Source organism: Dipodomys spectabilis, unplaced genomic scaffold (assembly GCF_019054845.1).
Source record: "Dipodomys spectabilis isolate Male_0828 unplaced genomic scaffold, ASM1905484v1 ptg000098l, whole genome shotgun sequence".
NCBI classification, from domain to species: Eukaryota; Metazoa; Chordata; class Mammalia; order Rodentia; family Heteromyidae; genus Dipodomys; species Dipodomys spectabilis.
In genome coordinates, this window is record NW_024870775.1 from 6,504,238 (window position 1) to 6,520,763 (window position 16,526).

General features: G+C 54.3%; 2 protein-coding genes across 3 annotated transcripts in view; both read right to left on the reverse strand.

Moving 5' to 3' along the window:
* Nucleotides 1–254: 254 nt before the first annotated feature.
* On the reverse strand, nt 255–2,186 carry LOC122113664 (insulin receptor substrate 1-like). Its single transcript, XM_042686723.1, has 2 exons — nt 1,745–2,186; nt 255–1,524 (listed from the first exon to the last, which is right to left on the reverse strand). Exons 1-2 carry the CDS (start codon nt 2,184–2,186, stop codon nt 554–556), a joined length of 1,413 nt encoding a protein of 470 aa, XP_042542657.1. The 3' UTR covers nt 255–553.
* A 5,156-nt stretch (nt 2,187–7,342) lies between these two features.
* The window catches only part of Agfg2 (ArfGAP with FG repeats 2), a 32,694-nt gene continuing 23,510 nt past the window's right edge, over nt 7,343–16,526 (reverse strand). For both annotated transcript variants that reach the window (XM_042686595.1, XM_042686594.1), the window contains 6 exons: nt 11,790–11,910; nt 11,329–11,405; nt 11,135–11,221; nt 8,820–8,945; nt 8,326–8,411; nt 7,343–7,766 (listed from right to left, as the gene is read on the reverse strand). In XM_042686595.1, the coding sequence (XP_042542529.1) occupies nt 7,713–7,766; nt 8,326–8,411; nt 8,820–8,945; nt 11,135–11,221; nt 11,329–11,405; nt 11,790–11,910 (551 nt within the window). In that variant the 3' untranslated portion in view covers nt 7,343–7,712. The remainder of the gene's footprint in view (nt 7,767–8,325; nt 8,412–8,819; nt 8,946–11,134; nt 11,222–11,328; nt 11,406–11,789; nt 11,911–16,526) is intronic.

A 16,526-nucleotide genomic window follows, 5' to 3' on the forward strand; every position in this document is an offset into this window, starting at 1 on the left:
CAGTGGCTCACGCCTGTAATCCTAGCTACTCAGGAGGCTGAGATCTGAGGATCGCGGTTCAAAGCTGGCTCAGGGCCGGAAAGTCTGTGAGACTCTTATCTCCAATAAAACACTCGAAAACCGGAAGTGGCGCTGTGGCTCAAGCGGTAGAGCGCTCACCTTGAGCTGAAGAGCGCAGGGACAGCGCCCAGGCCCAGAGTTCAAGCCCCACGACCTACCCAAAAAAAAAAAAAAAATTCTGCAAAGAAACAGGGTCAGGAGTTTAGCTGAGAAGCACCAGACTTGTGTAAGTTATTGGGGGAAGGGGTATAGACGTTCTAGAAGTTTCTTTGAAAGAATCGGATTTGGGGGGCATCTGTGCGTGAGGATTTCTTGGGAAACCCCGCGAAAGGAAGTCAAGGGGCAGCAGAGGGTCACCGCCAGGTCACATCCTGCTGCCTCAGGGCCTGGGGAGCAGGAGGACGTTAGAAGGCGGGGAGTGGAGGTCAGGGGCACATTAGTAACTTTGGCTCTGTTTTCTGTTTGCTGTTTCTCACCTGAGCCTGGGAAGGTTCTAGAACTTGATTCTCACATAGGCGTGAGGGCGGGCCCTAGGGGCGTCCCCGCGGACCTCCAGGGGAGGGACCAGGTCCAGGTCCATGTAGCTGAGGCAGCTGTCGGGGGTGGGCGGCTGGGCCTTGGGCTGGACGCCCGCAACCCCCCGCTCCCGCACCAGCCTTGTCCAGGATGGAGCGCAGGGTCCTCCGGGTCTCGCGCTGTCGGTGCTGCGGCGCGGACCCCGGGGAGGGGGCGCCAGTGGGAAGGGGTTCATGGGCACGTACTCTGCGCCCCGCACGTGCCCGGCGGCCACGCCGGCGTCGCGCGGGCGTGCCATCCACACGTAGTCGTCCCCCTCGCAGCTCCCCACCATGTGCACGTAGTCGTCGGGGGCCGGGTCCTCCGCGGCGGCGGCCCCGGCCCGGCCCGGCGCGCCCGAGCGGGAGGCAGCCGGCACCAGCCGCGCCAGGGACCGGAGCGTCGCCTGTGCCTTCTCCCCCAGGCCTCTGGGCCGGGGGGCGGGGGCCGGGGTCTCATAGGGCGAGAGGGCCGGGGGCGCGGGGGAGCCGGCCGGGCCGTCTCGGGGCAGGGGCTCGGCCCCGCCGCCCAGTCTCTTCATGGCGGCCAGGACTGTGTCGTGGATGCTCCGGGCCACCACGGCGTCGGGCGCCTGCAGCCACAGCTCCCCCGGCCCGGTGGGCGCCGAGCGGCCGAGCTCCAGGAAGAAGAAGGCGTCGGCGTGGCCGCAGCGCCGCACGCTGAGCAGGGACAGGCGCAGGGCGGGCGGCGGCGGGGCGAGGCCGGCGCGGGAGCCGCGGCTGCCGGGCTTCCGCAGCAGGCTCAGCGCCCCCGAGCCCAGGCACAGGCGGTAACTGCCGCCGCCCAGGCCCCGCAGGCTCCCCAGCCCCTTGGGGCGCAGCGTCACGGGCCACACGTCCTGGAACGGCGCGAGGATCCAGGTCCCGGGGTCCTCGTGGGTGGCAGAACCTAGAGAGACAGCGGGCGGGTCAGGGGTGTGGGGGGGGCCATTGCACCCCCAAAGCCAACGCTTAGTGTTTGGACTTTGACCTAGGAGGAGTCCGGGGCAGGGGCAGACTCCCCCGGCGGCGCGGCCCCCTCCCCGCTCGCGCGCCCCGGGCCTCACCGGCGGCGGCGCGGGCGCTGCCTGCGCCGGTGGCGTTGGCTGCGCTGGCAGCGTTAGCGGCGCCCGCGGCTTTGGTGGCGGCGGCGGCGGCGGCGCGCACCTGGAGCAGCGCGCTGTACCAAGCCTGCTGCTCGGCCTCGCTGGCCGCCGCCACGCCCAGGCTGCTGTCGCCGGTGTAGACGACGATCAGGTGGCGCTGGCGCGCGTCCGAGCGCTTGCTGATGGTGCAGGCGCCCTCCAGGCTGACGCAGCGCCGGGGCCGCGCGGGGCGGGCGGCGGGGTCGGCGGCGGCGGCCGCGGCGAGGAACTTCTTCTCGCTCTCGTAGCACTCGAGGCGCGGCGGGTTCGCGCGCAGCACGAAGAAGCGCAGGCGCTGGGACTTCTGCTTGCGCAGGTGGCCGCAGAGCCACACGTCGGGCGGGCAGGGCGGGGAGGGCGGGCCGGGGGCCGCCTCCGTGTACCGGGGCTCCGGGGGCGACGCGGGGCCGCTGCTCGTCGGCTCCATCCCCGATCCACGGCGAATGAAGCAGGGGCCGAGGGAGGGTGGCTCTGCGCGGCTGCTCCGGGGATGGGGCGGTGCCGTCGGGCGCGGCGCCCCGGCCCGTGGCCACCCGGCCGGCTTCTGTCCCCCACTGGAAGTCGAGGCAACCTCCCCGGTCTAGGACACCTGGACTTCTAAGGCCGGCCCAGGGCCCCTCCAGCCGGCCGCGGCTCGAGTCCCCACCTCCCCTGCTGGGGGGCCATCCTCAGCCCCGGCCGGGAGTCTGACCCCGCCACCAGCACCCTAGGGACCGAGTCTTCGGAGGGGCGGGGAGCGCGGGGTCATCTCCACCAATGGGCGGCCGGGCTGCGGGGGTGGAGGGCCACGCCTGCCTGAGAACGAGACCCAAAGACGAGGGAGCTAACGATTAGAGGTGGCCCCAGCCGCCGCTGTCACAGTCCCTCCAGCCCCTGGGCCTCCAGGCGTCGGTTCTCTGTGTACCCGCCGCTCCCCTCCCCGCTTCCCCAGGTCTCATTGCATGCCCCCTGCCAGCCGTGGCTGCTGATGGGGGCGCTAAAGTCGGAGTTTCGGGCCCAGTTCCCATCCCCCCTCCCCAGGGGATCCGGGTGTGAGATGTCTTAGGATAAACTTTTGGGTCAGCCCCTCCTCACCACCCAGAACCAGCTCAAAGTTCTGAGAGCCAAAACGCGGGCTCTGCTTTGTGGAGGGCGTCTTGCATCCTGAAAGTTTGGACAGCACTGGACATTTTTTTTCCCACCTTCATTCCGAGCCCAGGAATACTGGCTCAGTTGGGACTGGGGTGGCATTAACCAGGGCACATTTTTCCAGACAAGCCGCAGTGGACACACAGCATGGCACTAGCCATGACCCATCCCCATGGCATGCAGGATTCCTGCTGGGAGAAACTGATGGTCTAGGAAAGAGGCCAAGTGGTGGCCACTGCTGCAGAGGTTAGTGCCTGAGGGCTCTCTGGGGTAAGGAGCTGGGATCCCCTAACACTTTTCCAAAAGCCATGTCGAGGGCAGAATCAACCAGCACCCCAGGGATGGGTATTTGGTACCCAGGGCCTGATCCAGGTACTTTTTAGTTAAAGTACCACCCAGGGCCCAGCCCTGGGTGCAGGGATGGCCATGGTGCCTGTCTAAGGGTATATGCTGGATCCCTGATCAATCACCCAAACATTCAAGGCCCTGGGGCTTACGTGTGCAAGATGTCAGCACCTCTGTCTCACAGCAGCCACCTCAAGGAACAGGATGTCTGCAGGGCTCTGGCCCTGGTGCTCTAGGGGCTGGAAGCCTTATTCCCCCAAGCTTGATTTGAAGCTGGCCAAGTGCCTCATCCTGCCTTCTCTTCCTGCCTCCCTCAGTCCGATGATCTTTCAACACCTGTCCTTGTGAAATCACAGCTGCTTTCGGAGACAGCTGCAAACAACTTTGTGTCATCCTGCCCTGAGGTGTTGGGTAAAAGATAAAGCAGGAAGCGGTAGCAATTCCAGTGCTGGGAGTGTAGACAAACAGAAGGTGGGAGGTGTGGGGGGCAGCAATAGTAAACAGAACCAGGTGATATGACTTCCCCAGGTACCAGGAAAAAGCCTAGCTTCTATCAGTTGCCCTAGCAACACTGCCCTCCATCCTGTCCAGACAAGATTAATATAGCTGATAGTCCTGGTAACTCACATCGTTCTCCAGGGACAAGAAGTTTCAGAGCCTCAGCTCTGCTAGCAGTCCCCTTCCTTTCTACCTTTGCATTGTGTGCAAGGTCCAGGACAATACATTCTATATCCCAGTGGAAGAATCTTGTGCATGTGTGTGCATTCATGCATGCATCTTTGTGGGTGTGTCTGTAATTGGGGCTTAAATCTGGGGCCTGGAGCTTGGGCTTGCTTTTTTATGCTCAAGGCTGGTGCTCTATTATTTAAGTCACAGCTCCACTTGCAGCTTTTTGCTGGTTAATTGGAGAATAAGTCTCTTAGATTTGTCTGCCAAGGATGGTTTTTTTGTTTTTTGATCGTGGGGCTTGAACTCTGGGCCTGAGCGCTGTCCCTTAGCTCTTCAGCTCAAGGCTAGCGCTCTACCACTTGAGCTACAGCGCCACTTCCGGTTTTCTGATGTGGGGGGGAGGGGAGGGTTATTGGAGATAAAAATTTCACAGACTTTCCTGCCCGGGCTGGCTTTGAACCGAGATCCTCAGATCTCAGCCTCCTGAGTGGCTAGGATTAGAGGTGTGAGCCACCAGTGCCCAGCTGCCAAGGCTGGTTTTGAGCTAGGATTGTCAGCTCCCAGCCACCTGAATAGCCATGGTTACAGGAGCAAGCCACCACTCCAATAGCAGCCATAGGCTGCCATTGGAAGAATGTCACCAGGGGTAGGAAGCCACAGGGACCTGGGCTGTCCCATGTGACCTCTCACTCCTCTGTGGAGGGCATGTGGGCACAGAGCCACACAGTGATCCCTTCTCCCTCTCAGCCTATGGCTCTTAGATCGGATTTGGTAAGCTGTGCAGACAGACTCCTGGGGCTACACTTTCTTCCTCACTTGAAGCACCTATACAGGTGGTCAGTTGAAGACTGGACTGTCATCTGCAGAACGTGACCACAGCCTTGGCCAGAGGCATGTGGTAAGGGAAGAACTTGGCCAGAAGTCTGATATAGGCTCGGGTGAGTCACTTCCAGTCTCGTGGTGCGCATGTGCCTACATGCAGTGGGCTTAGATCTGCAAACCCCAGGCCAGGCCACGCAGCAAAGAAACCAATCCAGTCCTTTAGCCACTTTGTGTCAGACCAGGGACTTTTCCTAGTTCTTTTGCCACTGACCATGAGTGGAGTGGAGGTGGAGGGGGCTGGGGCTGCCTGTGCCAAGGGGGGCAGCTGCGGGCTGCAGCTCAGGCGGTGCCCAGGGAAACATTTTGCATTTCTGCCCTGTGAAACCGGCCCAGTGCAACTTGGGACTGGTCCTCCAGCCCTGGCCAGTGAGCTGGCCTGAGTCCATGTCGGACAGAGGGACTAGAGGCTGCAAGGAGTCCTAGGCCCAGGGAGGAAGAAGTCTCTGGAACATGGCTTATGACCAAAACGGCGAAAGCTGCCTCAGCTCCTGACCCCTGTGGGCCTCAGTGCTCTGGGTTAGGAAAGAAGGAAGGAGGCTCTGGGGTGGACACACCGCTGCCCTTCCTACACCCTTGGCATTCTGGCTTTGATGGCCCAGGCACAGATCAGGGTCCACTCCATTCCCTAAGAGAGGAGGGAAATAGGGTGCTAGCACCACACCAAGGGTAGCAGATGGCAGAGAAAAATACCAGAAGGGGAAGAGTATGGGAAAGAAAGCCAGAGAACAAAGGGTGCAGACCCACCCTCCCCCGCCAGGAGAGGGAAGGAGGGGAGAGGCTGGGTGAGTGGGAACCAGATGGGGACAACTCTTGGCATCAGGGAAGCACAAATTTGGCTGGCCAAATAGCAGCTAAAGATCTTTCCAGAAAAGTCAGTGAAGGAAAGAAACGGAAGGCCTCAACCCCTCACATTCCTTTGCCCAGAGAAATGTCAAGAATGAACAGCTAAAGGCCAGAGCCTGTGGCTTGAGTTCTAGGTCTTTCCTCTGCTGGGGGAGGGGAGGTATTTGCCCCATACCTCTGTCTTGTCGCCAGACTCATTGCCCAGACACCTGGTTATTTTCTGAAAGCGTCAAGTGGAAATGTGTGAAGGTTTGGATCCATGCATTGGTCCAGTCTGTTCCCCAAGTAGTACCTGCCACACCCCCACCCCACCATGGTCCTGAGATCCAACCCCAGCAGGGCAGCTCTCCAGGCTCAGGGCCCCAGGTTCTGCCTGCCACTGGGTCCTGTCCTTGGCCAGTCTGCTTTGGTCATCAGCCCAGTCCAGCAGAACTTAGCCAACACTCAGTCACGTTGAGCTGACCTGTGGCCCCTCAAGGTGGCCCCAAGCAAGACTCCTGAGTCACTTTTTCTTTCAAATGTAGTTCTTTTTCAACATTGCCTGCGATGAGCTTTGGTGCAGATTTGGGGGAGAGAGGGGAAGAAGGAAAATGTGGAAAAAGAGAACATAGTGGGAAAGACCCAACCAATTGCGCAAATCTTTTCCTAGAGAAGCTCTGGGGTGACGAGGATACACATTTGCCCTTCCCCCTTCCCTGGGGTTCCCACTTTCATGGTCCAGACATAGATTAGGGGTTTATCCCCTTCTCCATGTTTACAAATTGGCTGGAACTGGGCGCTGGTGGCTCGTGCCTGTCATCATAGCTACTCAGGAGTCTGAGATCTGAAGATCATGACTCAAAAGCCAGCCCAGGCAGGAAAGTCTGTGAAACTATTATTTCCAGTTAATCATCAGGAAACTGGAAGTGGAGCTGTGGCTCAAGTGGTAGAGTGCTAGCCTTGAGTAGAAAAAGCTCAAGGACAGCTCCCAGGCCCTGAGTTCAAGCCCCAGTACTGGCACCAAAAAAAAAAAAGCAGCAGCTGACGGAGATAATGGCTAGGGTGTGCGTGTGTGTGTGCATATATATATATATATATGTGTGCATATATAATAGGCTATATTAGAAAATTCTCTTTATGTATAAATATAAAACACTGGTATCCAAACACGACACCAATAGCTGACTAAAGTGCTTGGAGGGAGCTCTGCATGTGGAACCTTCAAGTAAAGCTATGCATCCTGAGCGCCAGGATGGCAGAAGCTGGCGAAGCAAAACAACACGGGGGAAGGAAGGGTGATGCTCAACTGGGCACTAAAGGTACCAGACACTGGCCTTCTCAGCTCTGGTCTCACCACCATCAATGTCAACAAACACCTTGTCTTTACTTTCTTCCCTGTACTGGCTGGGGGGAACACAGTGTTGGAAGGCTGGGAAGCACTCTTTCCTGCCCAGTCAGGTCCTGCCAACTTCCTGTTGGTCCAGAGTGAAAGAAGCATCATCAGGTATGTGTGTGCCAGGGGCAGGAGAGAAAAGTTATCATCATCATTAATAATTCAACAGCCTGGCGCATGTGGTGTATGTCTGTAATCCTAGCTATTCAGGAGGCTGAGACCTGAGGATTGTAGTTTGAGGCCAGCGCGGGTAGGAAAGTCTATGAGACTCTCAATCTCCAATGAGCCACCAAAGAGCCAGAAGTAGAGCTGTGGCTCAAGTGGTTAAAAGTGTCAGCCTTGAGTGAAAAGGGTAAGGGACAGTGCCCAGGCCTTGAGTTCAAGCCCCAGGACTGGCACAAAAATAAAAGAATCATTTGATAAGAAATACACTACTGTACTTCCTCTAGACCAGCTCTGCCTTCACTTCTCCCTAGAGTCCCTCTGGGTGGGGGCTGGTGGAGGAGGGAGGCAGCTTCAGGGAAGATTCTGGATTTGAGTCTTCTGGAAGCCCTAAGCAAAACATTAGCACCTCCCCCATTCCCCAGGCCCCCTGCAAATCAGGCGCATTCTTGTCTAAGACCCACAGATATGCCCACAGGCAAATGGTCGCCAGAGCTCTAGGGAGCAGAGGCACCCCAGAAAGCAGGGAAGAGCCTCCCACAGGACACAGTGCTACAAGAATGGATTGGTGGTTGGAGGTTTGGAGGTAAACGGTGAAGATCCAGTCTGGAAAGAAACAACAAAACATTATTACATAAGTGGAGAATTGCTGGAGGCAGCGAAGACACAAATACATTCAAAAGGACATGCTGGGCTGGGTGTTATGGCTCACATCTGTAATCTTAGCTATTCAGGAGGCTGAGATTATAAAGTTCATGGTTTGAAGACAGTCTGGGCAGGAAAGTCCATGAGATTATCTCCAACTAACTAGCAAAAAGCTGAAAGTAGAACTGTGGCTCAAGTCGTAGAGCACCAGCCTTGAGGGAAAAAGCACTAAGGGACAATGGCCAGACCATGCGTGGTAGCCCTAGTACCAGCACAAAAACAAAAAGCAAACAAACAAAAACAAACTTTCAAGCTGCGGAAAGAAGGATGTTGAGGGGGAAGAAGGTAGAAAAGGGTGGGAGGTGACAGAGTCCAGAACTGACACCCCAGAATGGACCAGCTCATCCCTGGCTAGGACAATACAGAACTCCGAGAAGGAGGGGAGGGGTGGAGTTCCAGTTCACAGTTTCCACTTCTAGGATTTGGTCCCCAACATCACACACCCACACCTGGTGCTCACCATGAAGGGGTTGGTGGAGATTCCAGCTGGCTGGCTCAGCGGCCTCTGCCCCAATTTTGAGGATCCTAAGTCCACGAAGGAAGAGCCTGGGGGCAGAGAAATCACTCAGGTGACATATAGGACCCCTCCTACTGTTTTCACACACCACCCCCTCCCAACAGGCCCCACTTCCTGGAGGACAGGCACTTGCTCTATTCCAGGACAGCCAGGGTATGGAGCTGTCAAGAAGGGGCAGATCGGCTGCTCCCTCGCTCCCTCTACTGGTCACAGAGGGAATTGGCTCAGAGGCCTGTGTGTGAGTGCCAACCATGGATTGAAGATTTTTTTTTTTAAATTTCTGTGTGTACTAAATATGTACAGATCGTCTTTCCTCATCATTAGACCCTCCACAAGACAACAGAACATTTATATTGTGTTAGGTATTACAGATTCTGGGGTTCATACACACACAGGTGGGGAGCTGGGAGTAAGGGAGGGCACATCAAAAGCCTTACCATTCTTCTGTGTCAGTGAGGTCTGTGCGGGGTACAGTGGTGGGGGGAAGGGACTGGCAAAGGCTCCGGCGGGCGGCACTGGCTGGGGGAAGCCAGGCCCAGCAGTGCTCATCCCAAAGCCAGGCCCTGTAAAGAGATGGAAGGTCAGGCAAAACGTCTGGCAGGTTGGCTGCCTAAATCCTTCCCAATGGGAAATGAGGTACAGGATTTTTTCCTAACAAGAGGCCCCAGTGGAAGGACTTTGAATGCACTGTGGAGCTCATCAGCTAATACACTCCACCATCTCCATCTGCCTGTGGGGCTGGTGGGGCTGAGGGCAGTCGTTATGAACATGGCATGACAGAGAACTGGGGCTGCAGCTGGGTGCTGGGGCTCATATCTGTCATCCCAGCTACTCAGGAGGCTGAGACCCACGGCTCATGGTTCCAAGCCAGCCCAGGGAAGAGAGTCCTGGAGACTCTTATGTCCACCAAAAAGCTAGAAGCGGAACTGTGGCCCAAGTGGTTGAACACCAGTCTTGAGTGAAAAAGCTAAGGGACAGTGTCCAGAACTGGTACCAAAAAAAAAGAAAAAAAGAATTGCGGGTAGCCTTCTGCCGCCTCTGAAACTGAACAGGTGACCCTGTGTCCGCCTCTTTCACCTCTGCAACAGGCATATGGCGATCCATAAACCCTATGTGAAAATGCACTTAGCTCCCTCCCCCCACCTTTTTTTTTTGTCAGTCATGGGGCTTGAACTCTGGGCCTGGGCACTGTCCCTCAGCTCTTCAGCTCAAGACAAGCGCTCTACCACTTGAGCCATTTCTGGTTTTCTGGTGGTTTATTGAAGACACAAGTCTCATGGATGTTCCTGCTCAGGCTGGCTTTGAACCCTGATCCTCAGATTTCAGCCTCCTTAGTAGCTAAGGATTATAGGCATGAGCCACCAGCGCCCAGCTCCCCTTTTCTTTTTAAGTATTTTTTTCTTCCTTTTTGGAACTCAGGGTTTTACACTTACTAGGAAAGCACTATAAACTTGAGCCAGGCCCCAGATCTTTTGTTTAAAAAAAAATTTTTTTTTACATATAGTTTCACATTTTTGCCTAGGCCAGCCTAGCAGAGATCCTTCTACCTCTGCCTCTTTTTTTTTTTTTTTTGGGGGGGGGGGGGTCCGGTTGTGGGGCCTGGGCGCTGTCCCTCAGCTTTTCAGCTCAAGGCTAGCGCTCTACCACTAGAGCCACAGCGCCACTTCCAGCTTTTTTCTTTTTGCTTATGTGGTGCTGAGGAACCGAACCCAGGGCCTCAGGCATGCAAGGCAAGCGCTCTACCACTGAGCCACCTTCCCGGCTCCCCTCTGCCTCTTAAGTAGCTGGAATTACAGGCATACACCACCATACCCAGCTCTCCTCTTGCTGAACCAGGAGTTTGAGAAGACAAAACAGAGGCTGGGGGGGGGACAAAGGAGGGGGGAGGGACTAGGCAGAGGGGACGCAAATCCTTGCTGACCAGGGCAGGGAATAGGTTTAAGGCTTCATTCAGGCCCCTGGTCTGGGTGCCAAGAGGGACCTGGATGGAGCTGGAGACAGAACTGTTGCACTGTTGTTGGTCAACATGAAAACAATCTTCTGGACTGGTGGAAGAAAGGGACTAGAGCCATCTTGTCTTTTTTTTCTGAGTCTAAAATGCTGGTTTCACAGGTGCTTCCATGTTTACTTCTTTCTTCTATTTTACTTTGGGTGCGTGTCCACACTGGTAGCTCTAACTCAGGTGCTTCCATGTTTACTTCTTTCTTCTATTTTACTTTGGGTGCGTGTCCACACTGGTAGCTCTAACTCAGGTGCTTCCATGTTTACTTCTTTCTTCTATTTTACTTTGGGTGCGTGTCCACACTGGTAGCTCTAACTCAGGTGCTTCCATGTTTACTTCTTTCTTCTATTTTACTTTGGGTGCGTGTCCACACTGGTAGCTCTAACTCAGGGCCTTGCACTCTTGAGTGGCTTTTTCACTCAAGGCTAGCACTCGTGCCACAGCTCTACTTCTGGCTTTTGGGTGGTGAATTGGAGATGAGTCTCATAAATTTTTCTTGCCTGGGCTGACCTTGAACCGCAATCCTCAGATCTCAACCTCTTGAGTGGCTGGGATTAGAGGTGTGAGCTACTGGCATCAGTGGCTGCTTCTACTTCTACCCATTAGATGGCCTGGAAATGAAAATGGCTGTGGCCTGGGTTGGTGAAGAGTGGCCAGTTGGGAGTGGGGGTGCCAGCCACTCCTGTGATGGGGAGAAACAAGAGTTAGGGAGAGCCTGTGGAAGGGCAGGGGACAGGGCTGGTGGCTTACCTGGAGCCAGACCATTGGGCTGGAATGGGTTGGTGGAAGGTAGCTGGGGCTGGGCGGCGGCGGGGGCAGTGAAGGGATTGGTGAATGCTGTCCGGAGAACAAGAAGAGAGAGGTTTGTAAACATCCCTGGACAAATGGAGTGCCTCTCCCCATCCCTCCCTCCACTCCCCTCCTGCCCCCCACCGTGTACTCACCTCCAAAGGCAAGTCCTGTGCTGCCGACGGCAGTGGCAGACTGGAGTGAGGGGACCTGGCCTGTCACCCCGAAGATACTGCAGCACAGGGAGAGAAGTGGGGTGCCTATCTTCTAGGACCAGGGAGCAAGGGGGAGGCAAGCAGTCCAGGAAGGGGGACCTGCTACAAAAGCATGGCCGGAGCCAGGCGCCGGTGGCTCACGCCTGTAATCCTAGCTACCCAGGAGGCTGAGATCCGAGGATCACAGTTCAAAGCCAGTTGGGGCAGGAAAGTCCGTGAGACTCTTATTTTCAATGAACCACCAGAAAACCAGAAGTGGCGCTGTGGCTCAAGAGGCAGCGTGCTTGCCTTGAGCTGAAGAGCTCAGGGATGGGGCCCAGGCCGAGCTCAAGCACTATGACTGACCAAAAAAAAAAAGCATGGCTGGCCATAAGGCAAGTCCCCTCCATGTCTGCACCCACCTGCCAGGAACCCCTCCAGCTGCCACCCCCGGTCCCAGGAGGCTGCCCACGTCTGTAAGGCTGGTGGGTTGGCTGGCAGCGGCCAGCGGCACAGTGCCAAACGGAGTCACCTGGCTGTTCCCTGGGCACCATAGGAGACAAAACAAGGAAGGCTGGGTGAGTCAGGGGGAGCAGGGGCAGGAGATGGAGGTGGGGTGCTGTGAAGAATGGGATGATGGCAGGAGAGGTGCCCCAAGCTTCTTGGAGCCTGCCAGTTCATGAGGGCTTGTGCCCCACGGAGAGTCCTCCCAGCCCCTCCTCAAGCTCCCCAGTGCTCTAAGCTTGGGGTACAGAGAAGTAAGTGCTCCCTCAGTAACCCCTGCTGCCCTCTGTTACCACAGATGGCCCGTCCTCTACACAGGGCCCCCTGCTTTGCCGTTGGAGGCACAGTCTTGCTATGTAGACCAGGCTAGCCCCAACCTTGAGATCTTCCCGCCTCAGTCTGAGTGCTGGGCTCCCAGGCATTTATTGATGTGGCGTAGGAAGGGACAGACAGAAGAGGTATTAGGGACAGCAAGTCCTGAGCATACTCAGCGACAGATACACTACAGATGCTACTAGGGCTGCTGAGTCTCCAGCCATCAGCATCTTGTCCTTCCTTCCCTCCTTTCCTTCCCTGGGCTTATTACTCAGTTCACTGGCTCAGCTAGCACTCTACTGCTTGAGCCACGCTGCTAACGTGGCTTTTTTCTGGCTAACTGGAGATGGTGTCTTGTGGACTTTTCTAATTAAGCTCTTTTCAAACTGTGATCCTCTGATCTCAGCCTCCTGAGTAGTTAGGATTACAGGCATGAGCCACCAGGGCCCGGCTCCACCAGCATTTTTTCCCAGTGAGCCACCTCCTCTTGGAGGCTGCCTGACTGAGGTCCTGGGTTTGGGGGGCAGGAGGGGGGCACAGCTCATGGGGCCAGGCCAACTACCAGGTCCCCTTCCCTTCCCTGTCTTCATATGCAACAGGAAAAGCAGCAACCCCACCCACATAGAAATCTTACGAAACAGCCCGAGGAGCAAGTCCTAGGAATTGTATGCAATCTCATCTCCCAGGTAGATTTCCAGCCTGTCACCTCCAGAAAGTGCTTCAGCTGTGGGTCCCATGCAGCTGTATCACAGACCCTGCCAGACAGTCTAGGCTGTTGTGGAAGTCAATGGAGACTACATTGACTGGGAGGCTTTATTATTAAGAGTACTGGAAGACTCAGTACTGAATGAAACACTTTGCGTGTTTCCCACTGGACGATAATCACTGGCTGATGGCTGAACAACTATTTGAACAGACAGACACAGAATTGGACTCCAGTCCTGGCTCTGCCACTTGCCGTGATTCTGACAAAGCATCGCCCTGTCCTGAATCCTTTCTTCTTCTCCTCCTTCTCCTCCTTTCCTTCTTCTTCCTCCTCCTCCTCCTCCTCCTCCTCCTTCTTCTTTAAAATAATTTGCTTTAGGTTGTCCTAAAGATCCTCTGAGATAGGTGAGAGAGTTTGGAAATCTAGGTCAAGGGTCAAGGGGTGAGGTGTAATTCATACCTCTTAGAAACCATTTCCGGGTCAGAGGGGTCAAGAGAGAAGACAAGCTCTCATCAAAGCTCTCATGGTGACTGAGTTTGAAAAGCCAAGGGAATAAGGGTCCTCCTCTTCAGCAAGAAGCCCCACCCATGGCTACTCACGCCTGCTCAAGCCTGTCCCTAGACAGGCCTTCCCTGACACAAGGTAAATTGGGCCTGATTTTCCTCTCACAGCACCTTAGTTTTTTTTTATCTGTTGTGGGGCTTGAACTCAGGGCCTGGGCACTGCCCCTGAGCTCTTTTGCTCAAGGCTAGTGCTCTACCACTTTGAGCCACGCTGCCACGCCACACTGGTGGTTAACCGGTGATAAGAATCTCATAGACTTTGCTGCCAGGGTGGCTTTGCACTGTGATCCTTAGATCTCAGCCTGCTGAGTAGCTAGGATTATGACATGAGCCACAGACACTGGGCTCCTAATTTTTGTTGTTGTTGTTTTCTGTTTTGCTGGGCCTGAGGCTTAAACTCAGGGCCTGGACGCTGTCCCTGAGTTTTTATGCCCAAGGCTAGTGCTCTACTACTTAAGCCAAGGCTCTACTTCCGGTTTTCTGGTGGCTAATTTATGTCTCCTGGCACTAAGTGCCAGTGGCTCACACCTGTAATCCTAACTACTCAGGAGGCTGAGATATGAGGATTACAGTTCAAAGCCTGCCCTGGCAGGAAAGGCCATGAGACTCTTATCTCCAATAAACCACCAGAAAACCAGAAGTGGTGCTGTGGCTCAAGTGGTCTTGAGCTGAAGAGCTGAGGGACAGCACCCAAGCCAAGAGTTCAAGCCCCACAACCACAAAAAAAAAAAAAAAAAAAAGGAATCTGCTGGATGGCTGGGAATGTGGCTTAGTGGTAGAGTGCTTGCCTAGCATGCATCAAGCCCTGGGTTGGATTGATTCCTCAGTACCACATAATAAAAAAAAAAAAGCCAGAAGTGGCTCAAGTGATAGAGTGCTAGCCTTAAGCAAAAGAAGCTCAGGGACAGTGCCCAGGTCCTAAGTTCAAGCCCCAGGACAAGGGGGGCCGGGGTGTCTCATGGACTTTCCTGCTTGGACTGGCTTTGAACCAGCATCCTCACATTTCAGCCTCCTGAGTAGCTAGGATTGGAGGCATGAGCCACCAATGCCTGGTTTTGATTTTTCTTCTGAGGGGCTCATTCATTGACAGGCATTGAGTGGAAATAGTGGCTCAGAAAATAGCAGAAAGGAGAAGGTCCGTGGCACCTGCCTGCGGCCTGGTCATGAGGACCAGCTCTGTTAGCTAGCATCCTCTCCTCCTGCACTACCTCCCTCCCACATGCACACCCAACTCCCCATCCTTTCACCCACAAGGTCATTAAGGCTAGGGCATTGTACATCTGCTGATCAGGGCTGCTATGCCTCTGTGTGGACACTAGAGGGCAAAGCTGGCCCTAATTCAGGTATCCTGGGTCTCAGGCACAGGGATATTTTCACTAAGGGAGGCAGTACCATCCATCTTGTAGTCTAGCCATCAACACCTGGTACCTACATCTCCAGCGCCTCTCTCCTACAACTGGATTTGCATATGGACCTTAGAGTGGCTTCAGAGGTAACTGCAGTCTCTCAAACCTTGCCTTCCCCACACTCCTCAAAAATTTAAATATGAAACCAGGCTTCTGGGAAGAGACTAGTCTCTCAAAATCTTTCCTACTACCTACACATTAAGTGTGTTGTGTTGTTGTTTTGTGGTGTGTGTGTGTGTTGTCTTTGGTAATACTGGGGTTTGAACTCAGGGCCTTAAACTGGTTAGGCAAGAGCTCTACCACTTGAGTCATGCCACTAACCCTTTTTGTTTGTTATTTTTTGGATAGGCTATCATGCTTTGTCCTAGGGCTGACTTAGGACTGCAATCCTCCTAAATATGCCTCCTGGGTAGTTAGGATTACAGGAAGGAGCAACTATACCCAGCCTTTTGTTTTTGTTTGTGATTTGTTTTGCTTTTTGGCGCTGGGGATCAGACTCTGGTCCTGGTATTCTACTACCCAACCGTGTCTTATGCCACACTCAGGTCACTCTCAGGTCATGGTGGGTGAGAGGGATAGGGTCTCCCATTAATAGCACTACTTTTTTTTTTTTTTTTTTTTGCCGGTGCTGAGACTTGAACTCAGGGCCTCATGTTCTCACTTGGCTTTTTTCCTCAAGGCTGGTGCTCTCCACCTGAGCCACAGTTTTGCTTCTGGCTTTTTGCTGGTTAATTGGAGGTAAAAGTCTCATGAATGTTCCTGCCCAAGCTGGCTTCAAACCACAATCCGCAGATCTCAGCCTCCTAATAATGTTGGATGTTAGCCAAATAACTGGCCACAGGGAGATGAGCTAGTTTCTTCACTGACAAAATGCAGATCTTTCCTTCCTCGTGGGCTCACTGGGTTTGGCTGCAGATTGCCTTTATGCAGACACTGGATAAAGGAATTTTAATGCCTTCTGGATGTGCAACTGAGATCTTCCTTTTCTTTGGGTCTGTATGTAACCTCCATCTTTAATCAGTTGTGCAAGAAGTCATGTCAGGAGGTACCAGTATTTTTGTTTTTTTTTTCTTTTCTTTTCTTGCCAGTCCTGGGACTTGAACTCAGGGCCTGGGGGCTGTCCCTGAACTTCTTTTGCTCAAGGCTAGCACTCTACCACTTGAGCCACAGTGCTACTTCCGGCCTTTTCTGTGTATGTGGTACTGAGGAATCAAACCCAGGGCTTCATGCATGCTAGGCAAGCACTTTATCACTAAGCCATATTCTCAGTGGACCAGTTTTTTTTTTTTTTTGCTAGTACCAGGATTTGAACTTAGGACCTTCTATTTCCTTAGCTAGTATGTTACCATTTGAGTCATGCCTCCAGTCTAGTTATTTTTTTGTCGGTCATGGGGCTTGTACTTAGGGATTGGACACTGTCCCTGAGATAGCACTCTACTACTTTGAGCCACAGCTCCACGTCCAGCTTTCTCATGGTTAATTGGAGAGTCATATGTGTTTTCTTGCCAAGGCTGGCTTTGAACCATGATCCTCAGATCTCAGCCTCCTGAGTAGCTAGGATTACAAGCGTGAGTCACGGCACCTGGCATTCTATCCTTTGTTTAATTATAGGAATTTATGTTTAATTATAGGAATTTAACAGATATTGTCCTCATTCTCTCTTTT